The sequence below is a fragment of the Pelophylax lessonae genome, assembly GCF_965119305.1.
Source record: "Pelophylax lessonae genome assembly, chromosome: 10".
Classification (NCBI taxonomy): Eukaryota; Metazoa; Chordata; class Amphibia; order Anura; family Ranidae; genus Pelophylax; species Pelophylax lessonae.
Genome location: NC_138777.1, coordinates 185,055,015 through 185,081,985, shown reverse-complemented (window position 1 = coordinate 185,081,985; position 26,971 = coordinate 185,055,015). Strand labels below are relative to the sequence as shown.

General features: G+C 42.5%; 1 protein-coding gene and 1 long non-coding RNA gene across 2 annotated transcripts in view; one reads left to right on the top strand and one right to left on the bottom strand.

Annotated features, from left to right (window-relative positions):
• Positions 1–26,971, bottom strand: part of LOC309565261 — a 643,481-nt gene that overhangs the window by 606,974 nt on the left and 9,536 nt on the right. The window lies entirely within an intron of this gene.
• Positions 1–26,971, top strand: part of CETP (cholesteryl ester transfer protein) — a 67,904-nt gene that overhangs the window by 34,272 nt on the left and 6,661 nt on the right. Inside the window, exons 7-12 of the mRNA XM_082270143.1 lie at positions 6,874–6,934; positions 8,095–8,186; positions 12,749–12,928; positions 14,517–14,567; positions 16,716–16,868; positions 23,057–23,124. Coding sequence (XP_082126269.1) covers positions 6,874–6,934; positions 8,095–8,186; positions 12,749–12,928; positions 14,517–14,567; positions 16,716–16,868; positions 23,057–23,124 — 605 coding nt within the window. The remainder of the gene's footprint in view (positions 1–6,873; positions 6,935–8,094; positions 8,187–12,748; positions 12,929–14,516; positions 14,568–16,715; positions 16,869–23,056; positions 23,125–26,971) is intronic.

Here is a 26,971-nt window from a genome sequence, read left to right as displayed (position 1 = left end):
GTTTGTGGGAAAAAAGGACGTCAAATTCGTTTAGGTACAGCGTCGTACGACCGCGCAATTGTCCATTAAAGTCACGCAGTAAAAAATCACAAAAAACCCCCTGGTCAGGAAGGGGGTAAAATCTTCCGGGGCTTAAGTGGTTAAACAAGCATTGCAAAAAAAAAGCGGAGATTACATACAAAGTTCTATAACCCATGACAGCCAAGCAGTTTTTTGGTTTAAATAATGAAAGTGGTTAACATGGATTATTGGATTTTGCTTTCTGTTACTTTTTTAACATCTTTCGGCCCAGCTCTGGTGTCCCTTTAAATGGGTCTTTATGCCTGGGGAAGGGACAGACTTCTCAATCACTTGACCACTGTAATTGGAGCCTGTCCCCCAGTTCCTGATCATGACTGACAGCTCATTTACTGTTGGCATTGGGAATGCACAGTAAAGCCTGGTACACACTATGAGTTTTTCTCTGTTCAACCCAGAACGAAAAAAAACTGTCAGCTCTGGTCGGAGCCGCTGTACTAACGATTAGCCGTTAGTACAGTGATCTCCCCCACTGAGCTGTTGTTTTCTGACAGGGGGGGTGGCCCCCCGCCAGAACACTCCGGTCGGCGCTCTCAGCCATTGGCATTATCGGACCGGCTCCCATACACACGGGCCAAATTTCGGCTGGTTTTTATTAAACCGGCCAATGACGCCTGGCATTCGGCCCATGTGTACGGGAGTTGTAAAAGTAGAAGATTTTTTTTTCTTAATGCATTCTATGTATTATTGTAAAAAGCCTTCTGTGTGTAGCAGCTGCCCCAGCATCCCCTAAAATTTACCTGAGCCCATCTCTATCCAGCGATGTCCCTCGACTGTCCGGGACTCTCCCTCCTGATTGTTTGGGACACAGCAGCGGCACCATTGGCTCCCGCTGCTGTCCATCAAAGTCAGCTGGCCAATCAGGAAAGAGAGGGGGCGGGCCGAACTGCAGCTCCATGTCTGAATGGACACACGGAGCTGCAGCTCGGCTCATGTGCCCCCATAGCAAGCTGCTTGCTGTGGGGGCACTCGACAGGAGGGAGGGCTAGGAGCAGCGAAGAGGGACCCGAGAAGAGGAGGATCTGGGCCACTCTGAGAAAAAACACTACAAAGAGGAGGTAAGTATAACATACTTGTTATTTAAAAAAAAAAAAAAACGCATGATTTTACAATCACTTTAGGCCAACACAAAAATATTGTTTATTCATAGACACAAATGTGTTTTGTGTGGGCATTAAAGCTGCTGCACATATGCGTTACGTAGGCCGCAAGAGGTTAAGGAAGTGTAGCAGGTTTTCCAGGCCTGTTACCTGATGGGGGTCTGCCATCGGCACCGGTGACATCTCCAGCCCATGTGGGCTGAGGTCCTGGGTGTGAGCACTGAGACATAGAAAACTCCAGCATCTTTGTTTTGTAGTATTATTGTAGAAAAGGGGATGGGAGAAGGGAATGAGTGGGATACTCCTTGTAGGCTTCAACTGTATTCACTTGGGACTTTCTCCAGAAAATGTCTGTCAACGCTGTCCTGACGCCAGCCAACGCTAGCCAGCGCTCACTGAAGCTTAGTAACACACTGTAACTTGAAAGAAGTGCTAGATCCCTGACTTTAAGTCCAGAAGATCCAGGACTGCAGAATAGAGAGCTTCTAGCACTGTTTGACTTGCAGAGTCCCTGACTTTACTCCCCAGCCTTGCACTGGCTAGTAGTAAACTGCTAAAGGTTCCTGTATGAATGCAATTCTCAACCAACACTCTATACAATTCAGGGCCCTACCGCAGGCGCCCCCTTTACACTTGTTACTCTTCAGGGTCCACTAACTATGTACCCCCTCTGTAACTTCAGGGTCCTCAACCTAGGCACCCCCGTTACTGCTAGCTGGCACTGGATCCCAGAAGCTTCTCCGGAGTGGTCTCCTCTAACTCTTCAGGCGGACCCCCAGGGGCAATCCTCAGTACTCACAACCTGTGTAGGCTTTCCTGGGACTGAACCCCTCTCGCTCTCCACTGGTTCTCGGCACACCGGATCCCCTCAGCTCACTCTGCACTATATTCTCAGGCGACACCCCGAGACATCCGCTTCCTTAGACAGGAGGGGAGACAGCCGTTCTCTCCTTCCTGGGACTCTGCTCCCACCAAAGACACCCACGTCACATGCTCCCCCCAAACTTATACCCACTCCCAGAATTCCTTGCAGCATAATCTGCCTTCTGGGGTAGCTAAAAGCCTGGATGTGTCCCCTGATTAGGCTTCCTCCACGGCCCTATGAGAAGCCTCTCACAGGAGCCAGTGCGGAGACTTCCCCTTCAGCTCAACACATCTGCAACTCATGGCACCTTACTACAGAAATCATGGCCCTGCTGTTAGGCAGACAAGGCCCACTATACATTTACCTAGAACCTATCTGTAGGGTGCTACAGAAGAATTATCACTTTTTTACAGTATATAGTACCTGATGGGACAAAGTACATATAGTGCTTTGTCCCATCTTCTAAGTGGCCTGTGACATTAGCTGTGATGTTGGACAGAGTATACCCCCTTGGCTTACGGTCACCCAACAAGGAGGCTGCTTTACTAGCAAGGGTCTGTCTCTGGCTCCCAGCAGTTGGCTGAAGCAAGCACCACAACGAGGAATGCAGAGAAAGGTCAAGCTGGCAGACAATAAAAAAGGACACCTTTTAGCACAAAGCCTATAGGCAGAAGATACACCACCACATCCCTTATTACACAAATTTTATAGGATTCATATACAAAAACAATCACCACTGCATTTTGAAAAAAAAACAAGAGCAATCATTTCTCAGTTTGACAAAAAAAAAAAAAAAATGCAAAATAGTGCAGGGAGACAACTTAGGAGGAGGAAAAGTAATTTGGTTCAAAAAGAGGCATTGTACCTTCAAATGACAGACAATGGAGAGCCGTGGGATACTGTTAGTAAAGCTGGTTATAGATGGATGAAATTTGGTTTGTTCAATAGGGTTTGGCCAAATTTTGATCCATCTATGGCCATTCTTGTTGGAGAAAATTTGATCTAATGATCACCTTCTCTTGAATGGGACTACTGGAAAATTTTGCTTGATCAGCACCTGTAGCCAATCACCTGTAGCCAATCACCTGTAGCCAATCATCTATAGTGCTGATCAGTGTGTTCTGGCAGTGGAGAAGTCCCTGCTGTCAGAAAACTATTACACAGTGGGGAGGATTTTTCTAGACACCTCGATTGTGTGGATGGCGGAATCCATTCATTTTTTTCGTTAGCCGCTGGCATATTGCAATAGAATGATCTATGTATGACCAGCTTGAGACTCTCTAAAATTCAGCCTGGGCACCGTCTCCCTCACTCCCATCCCTTTCCTCTTCCTCTTCGCTTTGTCAAAGCTGCATCACCTTCTTGGAGTGAAGCAGTAGTACAGAGGTAAGCCGCAGTCCATGTAAAAAATGATTTTCTTCCTGAAAATCTAAGCAGTGTTTGTGAAACACTGACATTGTTCTGTTTGTAGTAAAATATCAGCTGGATTGCATTTGGTTATAAAATATGGACCCTTTGTGGATTATGTATTAAAGTGGTTCCAAAGTCAAAATGCTTTTTACCTTAAAGCGGAGCTCCACCTGGTTTTGACAGGTACCCGCTCCTACTTCCAGGTCAAAGTCACCCGGAAGTTCAGTCCCCTCCTCCTTCCCACATCGCTGGACCATTTACAAAACGCAGCACGCTTTGTGCATGCGCAGTAGGAAACCGGCTGTAAAGCCACAAGGCTTCACTGCCCATTTCCCTCACCCGAAATGGTGGCAGCAGCACCCGGGGGCCAATTAAAAAATTGGTTCCGGGCTCCGGGAAACCCATCGCTGGATTCGTGAACAGGTAAGTGTCCTAATATTAAAAGTTAGCAGCTACAGTATTTGTAACTGCTGACTTTTATTTTTTTCTGACAGAGCCTGGAGCTCTTCTTTAATGCATTCCCTTCATTAAGGTAAAAAGTGTCCCATTACCTGTTCTACCCCCCTCTGCCCCTAAACATTTATCACTCCTGTCACTGCTCCAGTGCTGTCTCAGCTACAGCATTGCTCCCCTCTCTTTTTCTTGTCTCACAGGAGACACTGAGAGCAGCAGGAGCCATAGGCTCCTGCTGCTGTCAGTCAAACGACCTTAGACCCATGAACTTTAACCCTAAGTGGATCTCCACTTAGTGACTCCCCCCCACCCCAAAACTGTTACCTTTCCCAGAACCTGCTCGGTTTGTTTGATTAGAAACGCTTTGAGCAATACAAAAAAGAAATTGTATCGCTCGCGTTGCTTGCTTGCATCATAGGAACATTGCGCTCACGTGTTTCGCTCACATCTAAGAAACTTGGAAGACACACAGGCTCACGACTCGTGAGCCTTATAAAAACATTTTGCGTGAAACGCACGCTAAACATTTCCCCTGAACTGGTTCACTCCCCCGACTTAGCTAGGGTTAGCGAAGGCGAGTGTAAGCAGCGCACAAAGTGCGCAAGCCGTTTTAGAAAACTTGGTAAGCACTTAGTATCAGGAGTCTCTGGTAGTGAGCCCTTGTAGATCGCCAGCTCAGGATTCCCCAGGGCTGGGAGTCTAAGCCCCAGCCTGCTTGTTCACCAGAGCCCCTGATGGTGGGGATGAACTTGCAGCAAGCTGGAACTAGATCAAGGCCCTCGGGTAGGCCCAGTTGAGGATGGGGAGACCACTAGCGTTCACTTCCTTGAACTGGGGTTAGTAGGTATACATTCCTTGAACTAGCTGTCTGAGAGCAAAGAGCCAGAGTATCATCACAAGTCACAAATCGTTCATGTCAATTGGGAGGCAGGGGCTACATGGCCAGAGCCACTGCTCTTAATTTGTCCACCGTGTGGGTGAGGGTTCCTAAACGCCAACAGTGTGGGTTTGGGGACCACATGAATGCCCTGCATGTGGATACACAGAACACCTTTACATCCTTGCGCAGGCAAGCAGGGCCCTCGCACACAGGCGTATGCATAAGTACACCCATGTGAGGCCTAAAAGTCAGCAAGGTATTGTAAAATAAAATAAAGAAATTTCTGCGCTCTGCCTCCCTACCTAACTAAGCAAACCAGAACTCCAATGTGTGAAACACAACTATAAAAGCAAATCAATCAGAATGAGTACCATGCTCAACTTTACCCCATAGATAATAGTGTATCCAACTACGTGCAATACCATCAAGGGACACAAACATGCCAAATTTGCTGATTATCAAATATATATATACTACACAAAAAGTGCATACATAGTAGTAGTTAATAATTATAAAGTGCTAAAATATGATAATTCAAAATGATGTGAAAGTACAAAATTAGGTACAAAATAGTCTGTGCAAAAGTTCACAGTTTAATCTATTCTTCTTCTAAATCTACACAAAAATGATTTCTGCAAGAAATAATTTTGCTTCAGATCATCTTATGACACGACACCCATAAGGGTCTATTTATAAAACGTTCAATGGAAAAATATCACACACATTTTATAAGCCTGGATACATTTTTCCCCTATTTTCTGTAATAGAATAATTCTCATGATCTTTAGCTCCATCTATTGGACAAAATATGTTACATTTTTTTATCGAGGTATTTTCGGAGAACTATACCACATTTTAGAGATGGAACTGACAGTCCTAGAAATGGAGAGATATTACAGTGCTTTCCAAAAGGTAACTTTATTAACCACTTCAGCCCCGGAAGGTTTTACCCCCTTAATGACCAGGCCCATTTTTGCAATAGGGCACTGCGTTACTTTAACTGACAATTGCTCAACGCTGTACCTAAAAAAAATTGATGTTTTTTTCCCCCAACAAATAGAGGTTTGTTTCGGTGGAATTCGATCACCTCTGCAGTTTTTATTTTTTGCGCTATAAACAAAAAAAGAGCAACAATTTTGAAAAAAAAAAAAAACAATAAATAATAATAAATAATATTTCTTTACTTATTGCTATAAAAAATACCCAATAAAAAAAATGTAAAAAATCCTATTGTTTCATTATTTTAGGCCAATATGTATTCTGCTACATATTTTTGGTAAAAAATCCCAATAAGTGTATATTGATTAAGTTGTGCAAAAGTTATTGCGTCTACAAACTATGGGATATTTTATGGCATTTTATTTATTTATTTTTTTACTAGTAATGGCGGCGTTCAGCGATTTTTAGCAGGACTGCAATATTGCGTGGACAAATCGGTCACCTAACTGACACTTTTTTGGGAACCAGTGACATTATTACCGTGATCAGTGCTAAAAATATGCACTGTTAATGTTCTAATGACACTTGCAGGAAAGGGGTTAACATCAGGGACGATCAAAGGGTTAAATGTGTCCCTAGGTGGTGCTTACTAACTGTGTGGGGTTGCTCTGACTGGGGGAACACAGAGATCGATGTTCCTGCTTAGCAGGAACACAAGATCTCTATCCTCTCCCCTGTCAGAATGGCGATCTGCCTTGTTTACATAGGCAGACCACCGTTCTGCCTCTCTCGGGAATGATCACGGGTGGCCGGTGGATACGCGCGCTCCCCCTAGTGGCCATTGACATACCTAGAGGTATGTGATTTTGCGCAATAGAGCCGACGTGCCGCAGTAAATGTACGTTAGGCGGTCGGCAAGTGGTTACAATAGAAATAAAATGACTCACATATATAAGTGCTCTCCACTTGTGCACACCCAGTACGACGTATCAGCGGTAAGTAACGCTGAGCCGGGATGCCGCTGTCAGGTGTTGTAGAATGCAACATCTGTGTTCATAATAGAGGTCAGCCATCTCATTGTGATATGTATGGATTGTACAGTACAGTACATAATAACCTCTAAATGATCCTTTGTCTATTCTTTCCAGATTTGTAAAGAAATTAATTATGTGGCAAATATACTGGCTGACTTTATTCAGGACAGAGCAGGTAAGTTATACTGAATAGAAAACTCCATTCCAATTGTAGATCAGTTCACTAATAGCTCAAAGAATACTCTGTCTATTTTAGGATTATAACTGTAATCAATTCAAACCGGACACTCACAGTAATGTAAATTTATCTGCCTGTTTAACATATGGAGCAGATAGCCAATTGGCACAGCACAGTGCTGCAATCCATAGCAACATCAGAATTTAATTTAGTCAGATCAGTCAAAAGTATATTTTGATTGGTTGTCATGGATACTGCACTCAGCTTTATGGTCAGAGATGTATAGTAACGAAGTAGAACTACTTAAGTACTGTACTTAAGTACCGAAATGCGGTATCTGTACTTTCCTAGAGTAGAATTTTTTTCTCCTACTTCTACTTTTACTTCACTACATTTTTTCGATGATTTCGATACTTCTACTCAAGTATTTTTTTTTTGTGCTGCATAGTTACTCGTTACTTTTAAAAAAATTACCACTGCCAGAACAGTAGATGGCAGGTTGCATAAAGCTCAAAAAAATGTGTATAATGTAATTTGTAAATCAGCGCATACGAAAATAAAGGCTGTGTATAATAAAAGCTGCTATACCAAATCTTTCCAATAAAAAGAAAATATGAAACAAACAAATAAATGGTGCTACAGCGCTTAAAGTGCATCAAGAAACTACTAACAAACACAGGTTAATCATTTGAATAAATCATTTGAAATAATAAAAACAATATGATGTTCATACTTTTGACTTCTTTCTTTAATAACTACATAACACAGTACTTGTACTTCTACTTTCAGTACTTGAGTAGAAATTTTTTTTCAAAACTACTGGTACTTTTTACTTTTAGTACTTAAGTAGCAAATTTTTTGAAAAAACTACTTGCAATACTTAAGTAAAAAAAATGTTGAATACTTTAGTACTTCTACTTAAGTAACTTTTTCTGCGAGCACTTCCACTTCTACTCAAGTAATTTTTTGATCGAGCACTTGTACTTTTACTCAAGTAGAAATTTCGAGTACTTTATACAAGTCTGTAATGATGCAAAGTTTTATTAAATATGCCCAAAACGTTACAGGGTTTATGAAATATAAAAAAGAATACGTTTTGTTTTATATTTTGAGTTTTCCACTTTTGTCAAGTTATAACCTTTAAAATCTTATTGCAGAAGACTTTTTGAGCGTTGGAGATATTCGAGTAAATATTGATGTATCATCCTTTCCGGTCATAAAAGATAACTACGTGGAGTCTCAACATAAGGTTAGTGCTAGAGAGCTACCTGCAAAATGGGCCAACACACAGGACTTCATTTACTACTGGAGAGTACAAATTCTGGTGCAGCTGTGCATGGCAGCCAATCAGCTTCTAGCTTAAGCGTGTTCGGTTATGCCTCGTACACACGCATCGATTATTGGCTGGGAATTTTCGGCCAACGTCCGATTGGCCGATTTTCGGCTTGTTAGTATGATGCTTCTGACAACTGACTCCGACTTTTCGGCCGAAAAAAAAATCTGATGTGCAGGCTATAAAATTTTTGTTGGCCGTCAACACAACGGCCGATTTTCCGTCAGTCAGTACAGATTTCGGCAGACAAAAATCTGATGAGCAAGACTGGGCATGCTCAGAGAAGAAAAAACACACGGAAAGTAAACCAGCACATGACATCACTTCTGAAGTAGATTTCTTTTGGCCGTGAAAATTCGTGTGCAGTCTAGGCACATTCCAACCAACAAAACACCACTCTGCACAAAAGTCGGACGATCGGTCGGCCGATAATCGTTGCGTGTGTACGAGGCATTAGGCTTGGACATAAAAAAAAAAACTGGAAGCTGATTGGTTTCTTTTCAGAGCTGCACTAGATTTTGCACTCCAGTTTTAATAAATGAACCCCCCAGTCTCTTATGCAGGGACTGTATTTTAATTAATTTTTAACTATGTAGCACTACCCCCATAGGGGTTGCAGGTGACTGGGTTCCCCACTCCTACACAGCCAGGCAAAAAGCATTTTCAGCTTTTATCAAGACACAAGGAGCAATCTTTGAGCTTGATTTTTATGTTTTATTAGGGGTTATAACTTGGATGGGGAATAAGAATCATGGAATGCCCAACTTGGTAGTAACGAAAACCAGGGACAACTTCCTCCCTATGTACAGCTTCAGATTTGTTTCTTCACTCACAGACACTGACAGTCTTTAAGTAAAAAGATGCAAAGCATCTTTAAGAAGCCCCTTAAAGTGGAAGTAAACCCTCCTCTGCAAGTTGTACCTATAGGTACTGTAAATATCTCCTAAACATGCACCGTTTAGGAGATATTTACCTCACTGGCGCATGCGCTCTGAAGGAACGGCCGCTGGTGCCGTTCCTTCAGAGCCCCGTGCCGTGACCGTCGGCTACCGCGTGCGTGGGAGTGACGTCACCGCGGTTCCGGCCAATCAGATGGCCGGATGCCGCGATCCCGGAAGACGGGCGATTGAACATGTCGCCCGTCATAGAGGTAAGCGGACGGCACGGCGGGGGCTCGTTCTAAGGTAAGTATTTCATAATGAGCTAGTATGCGATGCATACTAGCTCATTATGTGTTTGTCTTTCAGGGTGAAAAAGAAAAAAAAAAAAGGGTTTACAACCTCTTTAAGGACTAGAAACTCTCTGCCCCTTTAGAAAGTAGCACAAAATGTTGTGAACTGCGTCCTGGAGTACCTCCAACTCCCTTGTAGACACTGGTCCCAGTTCTACCACTGCAGGAAATGGCAGCCCACTTGGCTGCTTCTTCACCAGCCCATCCGGCTGCCTCTTCACTAGTCTATCTGACTCTTCATCAGTCTACCTGACTGCTCCAGAGATCTCCCAGGGCAAGTTTAAGAAAGATTTAAGCACACTGCTATCTTCCAGAGAGATCTTCTACGTGTTGCAGTCTTCCTCATTTTAAGTCCCTGACTGTGCTGTAGTACCCACACTGTCCTCCTTGCTCCCACTGCCTCTCAGAGAAGACTCCCTCCAAACTGCTTTTGTTGTCAGGATCCTCCCAGGCCAGCTTGAGCCCTGACCAGAGGCAGAGTACTCCCCCTTCCCAGACTAGGGGGTTCACCTCGAGGGCCACCGACCGTCCCCTCTGAACGCCATTTCCAACGTCCACCCAACTCCCCTGCCAGCATGACTCATCCATAATTAAAGGGCTGGCTCAACCACCCTGCCAGGCCCACCACCCGGGGATTGGCCAAGCTCCCATGAGTATGCAAAACAATCCACCTAGCCTCTGCCCCCCAGTTTCCAGAATGTTCTCTAACTTTCCAGAACTAGGGGGAGGCACCAGAGACTTGTCTGCAGGAATCATCCAGCCCTGACTTGAAGTAAACCCATGACCCAATTAAGACTCACAGGTTTAAGTATGAGCCAGAACATACCTTTTCCTGCACTCACACTAGTAGCACACTAGAGGGTGCTACAAATATATACTTGAATGTGATCAGACTATAGTAGAAAAAAAAATGGCACTGACGTGTGGTACTTTGCCAGCCCTTGTAATAGTGATATTTCAGTTATAGATGACATTTTGTGGGCTAAGTTACCTTCCTGCACTCTATGATACACAATAATCTCTTCCTTACAGCTCTGTTCCCACCTTGAAATTTGGTTCCCAGTTTTAGGAACCACTGCTATCTGACACTTCCTGGTGAGTCAGATAATGTGTCCACTTCTGTGGCTTCTCCATTATTTTCTATAGTGATGTAGGATTCAGTAGGGGAAACAGCAGTGACATATGGGACATGTTATCTAAAATCCAGAAGTGTTGGATACCAGTGGCACCTCAAGTTCTGCAAGAGAGAAAAGTTTAATCACACAACTTGCTGGAAATGTGAGTACTCCCCTTCTTTTACAGGCTACTTTTAGTTTTCATCCCCCAAGGAAGCAACAAGTTTACTTTCATTGTAACATCTTTTCTCTTCTCCTAATAATACTGCAGCCCCTTTTCTTCTGCGCTACTAACTGTGTGTAAGTGACAGGCTGCATGCTGTCTATCCAGACCACATGTCAAACATAAGGCCTGGGGGCCGACTCCAACCTGCCAGGCCATTTCATGTGGTCCTTGCACCCAGGGCATTCCCCCCCCCCCCCCCCCTGAACTCTGCATTTTGTGCAATGGGCACCTTTGAAACTGCACTCTGTCCATAGCACAACCCTGAACTTAGCACTCTGTCCATAGCACATCCCTGAACTTGGCACTCTGTCCATAGCCCTTCCCTGAACATAGCACTCTGTCCATAGCCCTTCCCTGAACATAGCGCTCTGTCTATTGCACATGCCTGAACATAGCACTCTGTCCATAGCACATCCCTGAACTTAGCACTCTGTCCATAACACATCCCTGAACTTAGCACTCTGTCCATAGCACATCCCTGAACTTAGCACTCTGTCCATAGCACATCGCTGAACCCTTCAGGTTTAGTTCACACTATTGCATTTTCTAGCGTGGCTTGCGTTTTTCAGAAACACAGTGCAAGCCATTTATAATGATTTCCTATGGGAAACGTTCACATCTATGTGGTTCCTGCGGGTGCGTTTTTTTAAGAAAGGGTCTGGGACATCTTTCCCTGCAGTGTTTTGCATTTTTGGTCCAATAGACTTCAAAGGGCCCGCATCCAAACGCAAGTGCTGCATGTGTCCTGCGTTTTGCCTGTGCTTCTACTGCGTTTTGCGACCTGTATTTTTGACCATACTTCACTGCAAACACCTCCCACTGAAAACAGACTTCTCATGCTGCCCTGCAAAACTATTGTATTTGCCAACAAAAAACACATGCAAAATGCATTAAAAACACAGGTACAAAAACGCAACATGCACTGCAAAACGCATATAGAAAACGGGCCAACTGCAAACTCCATTGGTCTGAACCTAGCCTCACTCAGGATGTACCTCCTGTGCCCCCCTGAACTCTGTACATAACTCACTTCTGTTATTTATTGCCCCTTTAAGAGCCTCCCACTGTGCAATTTGGCTACACCCACTATTTGATAAGGTTCGGCAGGGGATGTGGTTAAGTTCCTCCACCAATTCTCTAAGAAAAAAAAAGCCCTGGGTGCATTTATATAGTTTTACAGATACAATGGGCGCCTTGATGGCAACCATCATGCTTATGTTGCTTTGGGGTCCATTGTTGCTGGAAGGGATCTGCTGTTGAGGCAGGGGTCTATTGATCCTGGCTGCTAGGAGATCTGTTGTTGCTGCTCAAGGTCTATTGTTGCTGGGGTGAACTTTTTTCCAGGTGTCCATTGTTGCTGGTGGAGATCTATTGTTATTGGGGATCTATAGCTGCAGTGGATCTATTTTTCTGCTTTTCTTGTTATCATTAGCAAACTCCATACAAACTACTTAGCACCCCAGAATGATACTTGGCTCTGTATTCTCTAAATTGGGCAGTACTGAGAGGTGGGTGGAATCAAAAAACGGTGCTCGGAGATGGGTAAGGGAAGAGACAAAAATTGTCTCAGAAAGGAAAAAAGCCCTGGTTGGAAATAATACACTGTCCATGTGGTTTACAATATCAAGCAAAAGGACAGCCGGCAACTCTGTAAATCTTCCAATTCTTTATTGTCACGCCTCAGTGAGTAAAAAGACAAGGTGGCTTACGCGTTTCGGCGATGAGCCTTGATCACATGTGGCTTACCCTGTAGTTGCTTTCATTGTCAAGTCTAAGGAAACATATGGCAGTACACAATAAAACTCCATACTTTTACTCACGGAATCCTTCTGTAGTTTCTATGTTAAACATTTTAAAACACGTTTAGTATATCTTTAAAACCTGGCTCTTTTTGTTATTTCCATAGGGTTTCTTGAATTACAAGAACCACAGTGTTGATTATAACAGCTCCATATATACACCCTCCTTGCTGACAGAAGATAGGATGCTCTACTTCTGGTTTTCAGAGCAGGTCCTGGACAATTTACTGCTGGGCTATTACCTTGATGAACGACTTGTCCTGACACTGACAGGTGTTGAGCTAAAGGTAATACATAGATACAAGTGCACATCCTGCATTCAAATGTATCAGGACCTACTAACATGTATTTTCTCAGGTTATGAAAAATGAAAATCAAATGACAGTTTCAGATGACTCTGGGCCTACAGCCTTACTCCAAGCAGACATTAAATGCCCCAATTATTGAAATTACTGTATATACTGTACTCACTAAAATCATGAAATGTATTTTTAATTATTTATTATTATATTAATTATAAATAACTGAATTTGACTTGTTATCAGCCTTTACAGTTTTACAGTTAAAACGGGGAGAGGCAGCAGTAGAGGCCAGTCAGGTGTTGCATGCCCAGGGGGAAAGAGTGGAATGGGCAGAGGGATGACTTGATCAGTGTTCTGCTGCTCCTTGACTGTCGAGTCAGCAGGCTAGGAGCAGAGAATGGATCAAACTGTATAGCCTGACTGCAGAATAGAAAAAAAAAACAAAACAGTTCTTCAATCTGGTTCTGCAATCAGGAAGGGCTGTGAAAATTACAGGACTGGATAGACAGATGTACAAATCCTTTGATAAGCAATATAACTCATCTACAGTATGTATATCAACTGTGTAATTAAGAAGATTTCCTAGAGTTCAGCAATGTTATAAAATAAAAACAAAAAAATGTATTTATCTTTAGCATATAAAAATGGATACATTAAAGCGGAGTTCCAGTCCCCCAAATACTTTTTTTTTAAAACACCCCTCCGTACTTATTTAAACATATCTAGCAACATTTAGAACATGTCATACGTGTAGTCCCTGTAGTTTGTGGTAAAATATTTGAAGACCAACCAGATCTCCGAAGCAGGCAGGTTCCATGTCATCTGTGGGCATCTGAAGCCCTCTTCTCTTGATTTCTGGGATTCGGTGCAGCTGGCTACCCAGCATGCACCTCCCAATCTCGCGCCTGCGCAGTGAAGCCACTGAGCGTCTCTCTCTCTCTCTCTTCCCGACAGGTTGCCATAGCAATGGCAGCGGCAGTAGAAGTTCCTGTCCCGTTGCTTTAGCAACCTGCCAAACATGACAACCCGGTCCTCTTGTTCGTGTCATTGCCGGTCTGGAAATAACGCAAGATTTCGTCATTAGGCGATTCGCAAGGACTCCTAGGATACATGACGCTGCTATTCCAGGAGCCCTTGCAAATCACCCAGTGATGTAATCAAATCGCCTAGTGAATAAAAGTGCTTCAGAAAAAAAGGTATTTACAAAGAAAAAAAAAATGTATTGTCTTTTTTTTACAGCATTTAGGATGGGCATGACAGTAATTGGACTTTAAAAAAACGGGTGGAACTCCACCTTAATAAGAGGAGGATCTGTTAAAGTATAGACAACCACTGTAGGGTAGGGATAGGATCTTGATCCCAAATGGCCTGGCTGCGCTCTTCTTTCTCAAATAAAGACATAACAATAGTAAAAGCTACTGATTTAGTTAGAAAGCTAACTAACTTCTGATGGACCATCAGAAGTTAGTTAGCTAAAGCTTTCCATATCTAGCTTTTTAGCTCAGTCACCTAATGCCCTTTAAATACATAATAACAGCTAACATGACGTCTTGATTTAATCTCATCTATTTAGGATATCTTTCAGGATGACAATACAGAGACACATAAGCAAATCATCAATGAGGTAAGGTCATCCTAAGCCAGCAAATGCTGTATGTGCTGATGTGGTATTTAGATGTATAATAGGATTATTATAGACTGTAAAGCCGGATACACACTCTTAGTTTTTTGCGGGGTTGAACAAAAAAAAAAAAAGAAACTGTCAGCTCCGGTCGGAGCCGCTGCACTAACCATGCAAGGTTAGTTCAGCGATCTACCCCACTGAGATGCCCCCCCGCTAGAACACTCTGATCATCGCTCTCTGCCATTGACTGCGAGCGCTGATTGGGAGTCGGATGTCGGTTTTCCAGCATGCACGTGCGACGAAAGCCGGGCAAATGGCCAGCTTCTGTCAGACAGACAGACAGACACATGGGCCATATTTTTTTTTTAACCGGCTCTCCTGACATTCGGCTGTATGTACCCGACTTTAGTGTAGAACACTGCAGTACACCTTGTCAGGGCAATAATATGTATAAATGCTGATTTAATTTATTTGTAATTTACCTCTAATCAATGTTCTGCTTCAAGTACTGCGTCAGATTTAGGGGACATTACTTTTTTATTTTCCCTGAAACTAATTAGGCATTTGAAGTTAAATGCAAGAAAAGCAAAGGAGTCAAAAGCGCACAGCCCACGTCGTGTAATACAGTTTTATTAAAATACATCAATTGTAATATTCAAATGTAATAGAACTATATTACGCGAGGTGGGCTGTGCGCTTTTGTCTCCTTTGCTTTTCTTGCATAGAACATTTGTCCGCCACCCAGTGGCATTGAGTAGAGCTGCAACGACCAGTCTGTTAGAAAATGAACTGTGGTTAAAGAAGGACTATCTACCAGCCATCCTTGGTGCATTTTTGATCAGCGCATCAATGGTGAAAAATATATTTTTTTCTTATTTGAAGTTAAAGCAGTATTAAACCCAAAAACAAACATTTTTTATATTGCAGCATACCAATTCTTAGATATAGTGTCTGTATTAGTCTTCTTTTTTAGGCTTTCCTTCCCTGATTCGCATCTGGTGATTCTGCCAGTAAGTCTGCTCTTTTTATACAGAACAAGCTCTCTTGCAGATGTATCAGTTACAGAGATGAGACAAACCATTTAACCGTGGCAGGGGTGTTTACAATGATCTGCTTTTATTTATTTATTTTAAACTTTTATCCCAAAAGTCAATAAACTTTGCTGTAACTGTTTATAAAGTGTGAGCTGGCGTTTAGCTTCAGTTTATTTGTGTATTTAAATCTGCCAGTACATCTAACACTCCCCTCCCCCCAGACATATAATGCTGTTGCCAAAGGTGCCCCATGTTCTCCTTCATCCAGAGTGGGGGCACTTTAATACAGGAGGTGTGTTACTGGCCAGACCACCAGGTGAAAACGGACTACCACATTTATTGATTGGCAAGTTGCTATACATTACATTTTTTGTTTTGGGTTTAATGCCATTTTAACTCCTTCAGCATATCAGCCTTTAGTGAATAAAAGTATCACTCCAGTCCTGGATTGAAACGGGTTTTGTTCCTATCAAAGTCTTTGCAACCTGGTAAAATAAAGGTAGAGTGCAAGTATGGTATTTAAAGTGGTTGTAAACCTCAAACATGAAATATAAACAAAGCATATCTCTATAGTGTGTGCTTGTCTCAATTTAGGAGCACCGTGTGTCATTTTTGTTTGCTGCTTCGTTCCTCTGCTATCAGCATGAATCACTACTGACAAGTTTTCCTGACACCAAGAGAAAAATGGTGACAGGGGAGGGAGCTCCAGCCTCAGCTCTGTTCCCCTGTGTTGTGTGGAGGGTGTGTATCCCTTTCCTCCAATTAGCTGTCAGAGCTCTCTTCCCTGATCTCTGCAGTGTAACTTCAACTCCCCGCCCTCTTTTTTCTGACTGCTCAGTCAAGCTTTATTGACTCTGGATTTTGAACAGATGTAGAGAAGAAAAGACAGCAGATAAACAGCTACAATTTATGTAGGAGGATTTGTTTCATCTCTGTGTATCACCATAGGCCGGTCAGTTGACTGGCTATTTGTAAGGGTTTACAAGCACTTTATTGAACCCTTTGTGCAGTTACTGTAATTCAGTTATGAGCATTTTTATTTTATTCTTCTAGAAATACAACAGTGTTTAATTTGAACTAATTTGTCTATTTATTTGCCTGTTCATTGAGCTAGATCCTCCAAGACCTTCCAATGAATAACACTGTGGCCAAAGTATGGAGCCTCACTAGACCTCGGATCACATTCCGACCAAAGGGGACAATTGTTGAAGCATCTGTAGCTGTCCAAATAGATGTATCTTCCACTGAAGAACTATATTTTGAAGCAGTAAGTCAGAAGGAAAAGGTTACAAAGCAAAACATAAAAAGCAGAGTCATTTTGCCAAGGTTTAATATTCTATGTACCGTATATCTATGTTTTTCTTAATGGTGTGTCCTAAGTGAACAATTATTACATTTCTGTGGAGTCATTTTAGATGTGGGTAGCATTCTCTTGGTTGTCTAAGACAGCCTTTTTCAACCAGGGTGCAGTGGCACCCTGGTGTGCCTCCTGTGTTCTTCAGGGGTGCCTTGGCATAATGGCAACAAACTTTCACAGGTTTTAACTTTGTAGAATTACAACTCTGGGAACTGTGCTGGTCAAGCCACTGACACCCTGAGCACTGTGTGGGTCACGCCACTGGCACCCTGACAACCAGTGACATCACTGGTTGATAAGGGGAATGACAGGTGCTTGCACAGCATCCTTATTTACTCCTCCTCACCCCTTCTCCATCAGCACTGGGGTCACATTAACAAATAGAAGAGAAACTGAGGGAGAAGAGAAACCCTAGAATGCTAGCCTGTACCAGTTTGCAATAGTGGAGGAATAAATCACTTCAAATGTTGGATGGCCCATGTGTATGGATGTTGCTGCCTTATGTAAAACTATTAGTTTAGTTTTTTTTTTTTTTACATTTTAGAATGGGATGCCTCGAAATTGTGCAGAAACGTTAAGGGTGCCACAACTGAAAAAAGGTTGAGAAACATTGGTCTAAGGCCAGCTATAGAAGGAGTCAGTCAGTGTTCACAGTGGAATACTTCGCACCAAGCCATTGTGTTCTCCCTGGGGTGGGGGAGCCATCCCTGCTGGGAGAACACAGTAATTATTGCTAAGGGCTTTAATAGCTGCTAGCGATAATCACATGTAAAATCCGGAATGTCAAATCTGGCAATCGATCAACTTTGGTACATTCAGCTTGCCCACACCATCTATAGCCAGTTTTCATTGCCAACAGCCACTAATCAGAGTCTCAGAAAGGGGACGGGTGTGGGTATACTCCACAGAAACCAATCACATTCAATTGTCCAACTTTGGATCCATTCCCTCTTGTCTTTCTTTCAGGTCTTTCTTATCAAAGGGTTAGTACACCTTTACCAAAACATTCAAAAGAAAAATTTCTTGGTAGGAGCACAGTTCTATAATCTTAGTGACATTGATCTTACTGATGATGAACTTAACCACTTACCGACCAGCCACCGCAGTTATACGGCAGCAGGTTGGCAGGTGCCTGTATGGCGGTCCGCGGGAGCGATCCTGGGGGCACAAATGCGCGTGCTTCCAGGGGCCAATCCATGGGGCCAGTGCCCGCGATTGCTGCTGGGCACCCGTGATCGCTCCCTGTGAAGAGAGAATGGCGGTCTGCTGTTGTAAACACAGCAGACCGTTGTTCTCTCAGCAATCAATGCAGAGCTCCTGTGTTCCTCCTATTTGGGATCACAGGTCTCTGTATTGATTTTAAAAGCCCCCCCCCCCCAGTTAGAAAACCCCCCTCTAGGCTCACACTTAACCCTTTGATCGCCCCTGGGTTAACCCCTTCCCTGAAAGTGTCATTATTACAGTAACAGTGCATATTTGTAACACTGATTACTGTAGTAATGTCTCTGGTCCTCCTAAAAGTGTAAAAAATGTCAGTTAGGGGTCTGATCTGTCGCTGTCCCGCTAAAAATCGCAGATCGCCGCCATTACTAGTAAAAAAAATAAATAATAAAAAATGACATAAATCTTTCCCCTAGTTTGTAGCAGAATACAAATTGGCCTAAAATGATGAAAAAATTAGATTTTTTAATTTTTATTTGGGGCAATGTTATATAGCAGAAAGTGAAAAATATTGTTTTTTATCAGAATTGTCGCTCTTTTTTTGTTTATAGCACAAAAAAATAAAAATTGCACAGGTGATCAAATACCACCAAAAGAAAGCTCTATTTGTGGGGAAAAAAAGGACATCAATTTTTTTGGGTACAGTGTCACACGACTGCGCAATTGTCTGGTAAAATAACACAGTGCCAAATCGCAAAAAAATGGCTTGGTCATTAAGGGGGTAAACCTTCGGGTCCAGAAGTGGTTAAAGTGGTTGTAAAGTCAGAAGGTTTTTTTATCTTAATGAATTCTATACAATAAGATAAAAAGCCTTCTGTGTGCAACAGCTCCCCTCTGCCACCCTAACACTTACCTGAGGTCCCTCTCTGTCCAGCTATCTCCACGAATGTATCAGCCATCCAAGATTCTCCTTCCTGATTGGTTGGGACACAGCAGTGGCGCCATTGGTTGCCGCTGCTGTCAATCAAAGTCAGCTAGCCAATCAGAAGAGATAGGGGGCGGGGCTGGTACCGGGCGCTGTGTCTGAATGGACACAGGGAGCTGTGACTCGGCTTGTGTATCCCCATAGCAAGCTGCTTGCTGTGGGGGCACTGAACAGAAGGGAAGGGCCAGGATCACAGAAGAGGGACCTGAGAAGAGGAGGATCTGGGCTTCTCTGTGCAAATGTTTTTTATTTTTATAGAAAACAAAATGAGACTTTACAATTACTTTAAGGTTCTTAAAGGAGGACTGATAATTTGCCCCAGTAAGAAACCTTAATAAATTCTAGATTTACATCAGTGTTCAAAATTATGTGAGAAGTCTTGATAGAAAAAAAAAATTCTGTCCAAACCTGCTAAAAGGACTTGCCATCCTTCCCTGGGGTTATATTCCACTCTATCTAACAAATCCGTATTTAACCCCCTCAATAAGGATAATAAACAATAGAACATTGTCCTTAGTTATATAGAGGGGTTAAGTATTAAAAATTACACAAACCCTTGTTTTTTAAGAATGGCATTGCTTCCTTTGAGAGGAAAAGGATCTAATTATCCATCCTGCGGATAATGGAGGTGGTTTGGTCATCATGAACAAATTACAAGGAGGAAATGGGGCGGCTGCTAAGTGATAGAGAAACTTATCAGTTAATAAAAGGAGATCCGGTGTTTGAATTGAAAGAAGAATTACATCACTTGTTTAAAAAGGGAAAAGATAAAAATATTCCCAATAAGAAGAAGGCTTTATATTTGGATCCCATTGCATGTCGAACACTGATTATTTATTTTCTACCAAAAGTTCACAAGGATGCTCTTCATCCTCCGGGGAGGCCCATTGTGAACGGTATCGGTTCAGTATCTGCACGCTTGGACATTATTTCCTAAAACTGTTGATATCTGAGACTAGGGCCTATTTAAGGGATACCAAACATTATTCAAATTCTGGAGGGTCTCACTTGTCATCTTGGTAGTCTATTGGTAACAGTTGATGTCAGCTCCCTCTACACTGTTATAAGCCATCAAGATGTTCTTTCTTCTGTAGAGTGATCCTTTGAGAGGTCTGATCTGTCAAATAAACTTAAGAGGTATTTACTCCAATGTTTAGACTTCTGTCTTAACAGAAATTACTTTTGGTATGATCATCAGTTTTTCCTCCAGGTCAAAGGAGTTGCAATGGATGTCTGTTCCACCCCCAGTGTTGCCAATTTGTTTATGGCACACTAGGAGGCATAGGCAGTTTTCCAACATAACCCTGAGCAGTTAATTTGTTAGAGGGGGTATATTGATGATCTTTTCATGGTGTAGGCGATTTTGCCAGCCACCAATCATTCAATCCTAATATTAAAAATATAGGCCTTACATGGAACACTGATATGGAACAGATGGTGTTCCTGGACCTGGAGATATTTAAGGAGGGAGATCATTTCAGGACGTGGAGCTTTTTCAAGCCAACAGATAGGAATAGCTATATCCCCTTAAATAGTTGCCACCAGAAGACACGGCTATGCAACATACATAGTTTGTTGGCTTGAGAAGGAGTTGTTCCTCCGAAGCAGGGTATATATATCGCAGTCCTAGATTCTTGCTGACAGGTTCCTGCAAATGGGTATCGGAAAGAGACCTTGCAGGAGGAGCTTGAGAAAGTGAGCAATCTGTATAGAGTTGCTTTAGTTTCTGGCCCTCAAAAGGTAAGGGAGAGCAAGCATGAATTTAAAATTGTTTTAGACTATAATATTCAGCTTAAAAAGGTTGAGCGGATCATAGCTAAAAATTAAGGAATTTTGTTGAGGGACAGGTTCCTGGGTCTCGCTTTGCCTGTCTGCCCTCAGTTCATATATAGACAGGCCCCCACACCAAGGGATTTGATCGCTCCGGGTGTTATTGACCCCCTATTTGAAGGAAAACAAATTGTTCTTTTTTTTTTTAGGATTTTATCCCTGTGGGAATTGTTCTGCCTGCAGACATTCAAAATGTAATATTAAAAAACTTAAGGAATTTTCCTCTTTGGTCACTAACATAAATGGTAAAATAAAGGATCTCATTACCCGCAGTACGCAGAGAGATGTCTACATGTTGAAATGCGATTTTGGCCTTAAATATGTAGGCAGGACTTCCAGGGCACTCTATACACATATAGGAGAACATGTTATTAATATTAGAAAAGGTCTTAGAACTCATAGTGTCTCCAAACATTTTAGATATCATAATAACAGGCATCCTAGAGGCTTAAGGTTCTGGGGAATAGAGAGAGATAATAGGCATTGGAGAGGGGGTCATTTTATCAGGCACCTCAGTCAAAAGGAATCCTTTTGGGGGTCTCTGACAAGTTATGTTTTAACTGTTGCTTTTAATTTCTTCATTATTTTCCATCAGTAGGATCTCTTTCTAGCATTGTTGGCTGCCAGCGCTGATCGAATGCTACGTTTCTAGCATGACCGCTCGACAGAAGTTGGTCATAAAATCAGCTTTTGTTGGACAGGCAGCTGTACACACTGACCGATTGTTAGCCAGTTCCTGCTGAACCAACCAATATTCTGATCATGTGTACCCAGTAGAAGTAAAAGCAAAATCTAACTAACTCTAAACCTACTCTCAGCCACAGTCTAAGCCTATTCTATCTAGCCCTGTAAGTAAAGAGAAAATTGCTATACTTACCTGTGTTACCTGTGAGAAAGCTAAGAAACAATGGATAATGGTGGAGAATTCTGAGAAATACCTGGGAAGTGACATCACTTATAGAGCTACTATGGGGCTTATGTTAGTGGCCACCTCTTCTACACACTGAAGCCTCTGCTGACAGCTCAGCCTGGGACTGGACCAGAGCGGCTGCAGAACAGGTAAGCATAGCAATTTTTTTTCTCTTTACAGGGCTAGATAGATAAGGCTTACAATGTGGCCTAGAGAGTAGGTTTAGAGCTAGTCAGGTTTTGCTTTACTTCCACTTTAAGCCTGGGTTAACACTAGATGCGGTGCGAAGTCACTGCAAATTCAGCAGCGCATTTAAATCACAATCCATCCATGTAAACCGATTGCAGCGTATACTGTATGTTAATTGACACCCCACAATCGGTTTGCAAAATACAGCACAATTTGCAGAATCGGATTGCATGGGTGTGAATACCCATGCAAAATGATTCTGGTTCATACAAGAAAGGGTCCTACACCAGTTTGGTGTGAATACAATGCGATTTGAGCCATACAAATCCATGGCTCAAATCGCACCCCAGAAACACTGCATTTAATTCACACAGGAATGTGCTGCAATTCCTGTGCTAAGTAGATGCGGTGTCCTGCACCGCAGCAGTGTGAACCCAGGATAAGGGTCTCTGTTTATGCCTTACAGGTTATCCTGAGAAGGGGATGAAGCAATAAAAAGCCCTTATCTAGTCAGTGTGTAGCACAGTAAATCATTCTTAAAACAGAAGGTATTCATGTCTCACAACATCACATATCCCAGGATTTTTGGACTTACTCCAGAGAAGCCATGGTTTCCATTCACTGGAATGGTAATGGTCAAATAGCCGGAAAAAGCTGTATGCAGTTTGGAATAAATGACTCTAAAATATTAGGCTATATTTGCACTATACACCAGCACTTCCAAATGTATATCTGGCCAGATGGACAAAAAGCAATGGTTTGCATAGCTCCACCCCCTGTCCTGAAATGGGTAATAATCCTCTCATTTTGGAATAAGACATGTGAATATCTTCTGGATTTAAAAAGCCTTTACTGTGCCTATAATTGCAGAATTTTCCCTTCTTCTGTTCAGTCTTATAGAATTATTGTACTTTTTATCATTATTTGCTTACAGCCGTGACAGGTTTATCACAAACACATTGAACACAATGGGAGAGCGTCATATGATGTATCCTTCTGCTTTGTATTTTTGTCTGATTTCAGGAAACTCTAACCACGGTTCAGACTTCATACGGTGATAAGAAACTTACACTGCTCCCAACTGATTCAATGTGAGTTACAACCTATTCATAACAGTGGTTTTTGATTGCTAGGTTTCCTGTTCAAGAACCTTAAAGTGGAACTTATAGTGAAATCCTATTGATTTGCTCATGAGTAACAGGATGGACTTTTCTACTTACAGTATTTCTAAAGAAAACAAACTGTAAGACTTTGCACAAAATGTGTTTTGATGCACCTGGAATGCATTTAGATGATTTCAATTGAAAATTCAGTTGGGCTTTAAAGTGGAATAAAAATAATTAATTTGACTTTCCTAAACTAAATCCCAACTGAATTGTCAAGCCGTTCAATGGTTGGTGTCATAGTTAATCACATGTGCAGAATCATGGCAACTGCAGATCAAACAGAAGCTAAAATGGCAGCTTCCTTGGCTGTAAAGGATACGGAGTTTTTTTCCACTTTCATTTTTAACTGCCAATGGGTAAGCACGCTTGAGAGTTACATAGTTAGTGAGGTTGAAAAAAGACATCGGTCCATCCAGTTCAACCTATGATGTGTGTGTGTGTTTGCTTTTAACCGTACATTGTATACCCCTGTATGTTGTGGCCTCTAAGGTGCCCATCTAATAGTTTTTTGAAACTATCAATGCTCCCCGCCGACACGACTGCTTGTGGAAGAGAATTCCACATCCTTACCACTCTTACAGTGAAGAACCCCTTACGCATTTTAAGGTTAAACTGCCTTTCCTCTAGTTTTAGTGAGTGGCCATGTGTCTTATTGTATTCTCTTACTCTGAATAGTTTGTTCCTTATGCTAGGATCGCCAGTACAGTATTTGTACATTGATATCATATCCCCCCTTAATCGTCTCTTCTCCAGAGAGAATAAGTTCAGTGCTTGTAGTCTTTCCTCATAGCTGATGTCCTCCATTCCCCTAATTATTTTTGTTGCCCTTCTCTGGACTCTTTCCAATTCCAGCACATCCTTCCTGAGGACCGGTGCCCAGAACTGGACAGCATACTCCAGATGTGGCCGGACCAGAGTCTTGTAGAGCGGGAGAATAATCTCTTTATTTCTGGAGTGAATCCCCTTTTTTATCCAGTATTCTGTTGGCTTTGCTTGCAGCGGCTTGGCATTGCATGCCACTGCCAAGCCTGTTGTCTACCAGTACCCCCAAGTCTTTTTCCATCCTAGACTCACCCAGAGGTTCCCCCCCTAGTGAGTAGCTTGCTGTGAGTGAGTGAGAGATACTGTAGACAAGCACACAGAAGAAAATTTATGGAATAATAAAATTATCTGCGGGCACTTTGTGGTACCTGCTTATAAACTGTAACTAACTGTCATTTTTAAATTTTATGAAGCCAGATTTTGAACATTTCTAAACAGGCAGAGGCACCATGACCTTTATTTACATCATATGAAGAAAAGTATTTGCAAAGAATCGGAAATTGTACAATAAAGTGTAGAAAAGGGATTATCAACACTAGGAATACAAATGGATCATCCTTTATAATGCATTTGTTGTCTAAGGCCTCTTAAAGGTCCATGCACAGTGAAAAACAGTAACCCCTACAATTTTATTTTGCCCTCTGTGTACCACTGGAAAGATTCCCTTCTCTTCCTGTCTCATGGCCACAATAGGAAGTGAGAGGAAATCCCTTCAAAGTAAGGGAAGCTCTTGTTGTCACAAGGGTTACCAGAACTAAAAATGGGGAGGGGAGGTGGTGTGGACCCACCTCAGAAAGGCTGCAAAAATAGGGGCTCACACTAGGTTAACGTGCAAAACTCAATTTATTTGGTGGTACAGAATATCAACATGTATATTAAAATTCCATAGAGAAACTACTAAATACATTGTATTTAGTAGTTTCTCTATGGAATTTTAATATACATTTTTGATATTCTATACCACCAATAAAATTGAGTTTTGCACGTTAACCTAGTGTGAGCCCCTATTTTTGCAGCCTGAGGTGGGTCCACACCACCTCCCCTCCCCCATTTTTGTTTAGTGTTTGGTCCTTTTTGGTTGCTGAGAGTTCCCGACTAAAATGGTCGTTAGGTATTGCATAATGACTTTGAGTGTTCTAGCATTGCACTGAGAAGTATCATTTTTCTCTACCAGATTTTACCCACTTTTTTACCAGAACTTGTATCCCTATTGAAAGATTTCCTCTTAACATGGGCACACATGACATTAAAGACCTGAGAGATCTTCTAATACCTCTCCACTCTATCTAAAACTATTCATACTTTAAAACCAAAACAAATATTTATTGTATTGCAGCTTACCTATTCCTAGATGTGGTGGCTGCATTCCTTTTTCTTTTTGTTAGGCTTTTATTTCCACCTCTTTATCCAGTCAATAAATTAGTTGTTTTTCGACTTCCTTTAACCACTTGCCGACCGCTCACATGGAGCGTACTGCGGCAAAGTGGCTCGTTCCTGTCCAGCGACGTAGACCTACGTCGCTAGACTCCTCCCCCTGTAGGCGGCGCTCGCGCGCCGCCGGAGGTGCACTCCCGCTGTTTTCATTCACAGCGGGAGTCTGGCCAGGGGAGGAGCAGCGGCGATCGCCGCTGCTCTGCCCCGATCGTCGGGGAATCTAGTGAGGAGATTCGCCCGCCTGTGTAAACAGAGAGGGCGGATCTCCATAGTGACAGGGACTGACAGATCGGAGTGTTCAGCATAGCTGAACATCCGATCTGTCCTTCTGTCACTCAGTCACCTCCCCCCCCACACGTCAGTAAGAACCAGGCATACATTAACCCCTCCCTCTCCTAAAAAATTAACCCCTTCACTGCCAGTGTCATTTTTACAGTAACAGTGCATATGTATAGCACTGATTACTGCAGTAATGTCACTGGTACCCCCAAAAGTGTCAAAAATGTCAGTCAAGGGTCCGATCTGTTCGCCGCAATGTCGCAGTCCCACAAAAAAAAAAATCGCAGATCACCGCCATTACGCGTTAAAAAAAAAAACACCAAAAATGACATAAATCTTTCCCTTTGTTAGTAAACGCAATAACTTTTGCGCAAACCAATCAAAATACGCTTATTGCGATTTTTTTTACCAAACATAGGTAGCAGAAAACAAATTGGCCAAAAATGGGGGGAATTTCATATAAAAAAGTTAAAAATATTGTTATTTTTTCAAAATAAACGCTCTTTTTTTGTTTATAGCGCAAAAAGTAAAAATCGCACAGGTGATCAAATACCACCAAAAGAAAGCTCTGTTTGTGGGAAAAAAAGGACGTATATTTCGTTTGGGTACGGCGTCGCACGACCGCGCAATTGTCAGTTAAATTCGCACAGCGCCGAATCGCAAAAAGTGGCCTGGACGGAAGACAGCAAAATCCTCCGGTGGTCAAGTGGTTAACAGACCAATCTGTCCAGCAAAAATGGCAGTTAAAGGGTTGAGACAAACCATGTAACACTGACAGTGGTGCTTACAGCGGTCACCTTTTATTAAGATACCTTTATCCCAAAAGGAATAAAAAAAAAACAGTTTCTGTAACTATTTAACCACTTAAAGACCAGCCACCGCAAATATACTGGGGCAGGCTGGCTCTCCTGCGCAAACCGGTGTACCTGTATGGCGGCTTGCGGGAGTGTGTCTCGGGCACGCGTGCGCGGTGGTGGCGGCGCGATTGCGCGCCTGCTCTCTAGCCCTGCAGCTAAGCAACAGGTCTGGCGGCTGCGATGGCTTCAACCACCACTCACAGCTTTGCATAGTACTATCAGTATAAAACCTTCTTGCAGGTAGCAAAAGCACTGGGGGGACTTTTGTACTGCTGACCCTTCATTGCCCAGTGAGCAGGTTGTGGGCAAGTCCTCGGCTAAGCTGTTTTGCTTAGCTGCAGTAGAGAAAAGTAGAGTCACAGACCTAGTTCTTTGGCAAG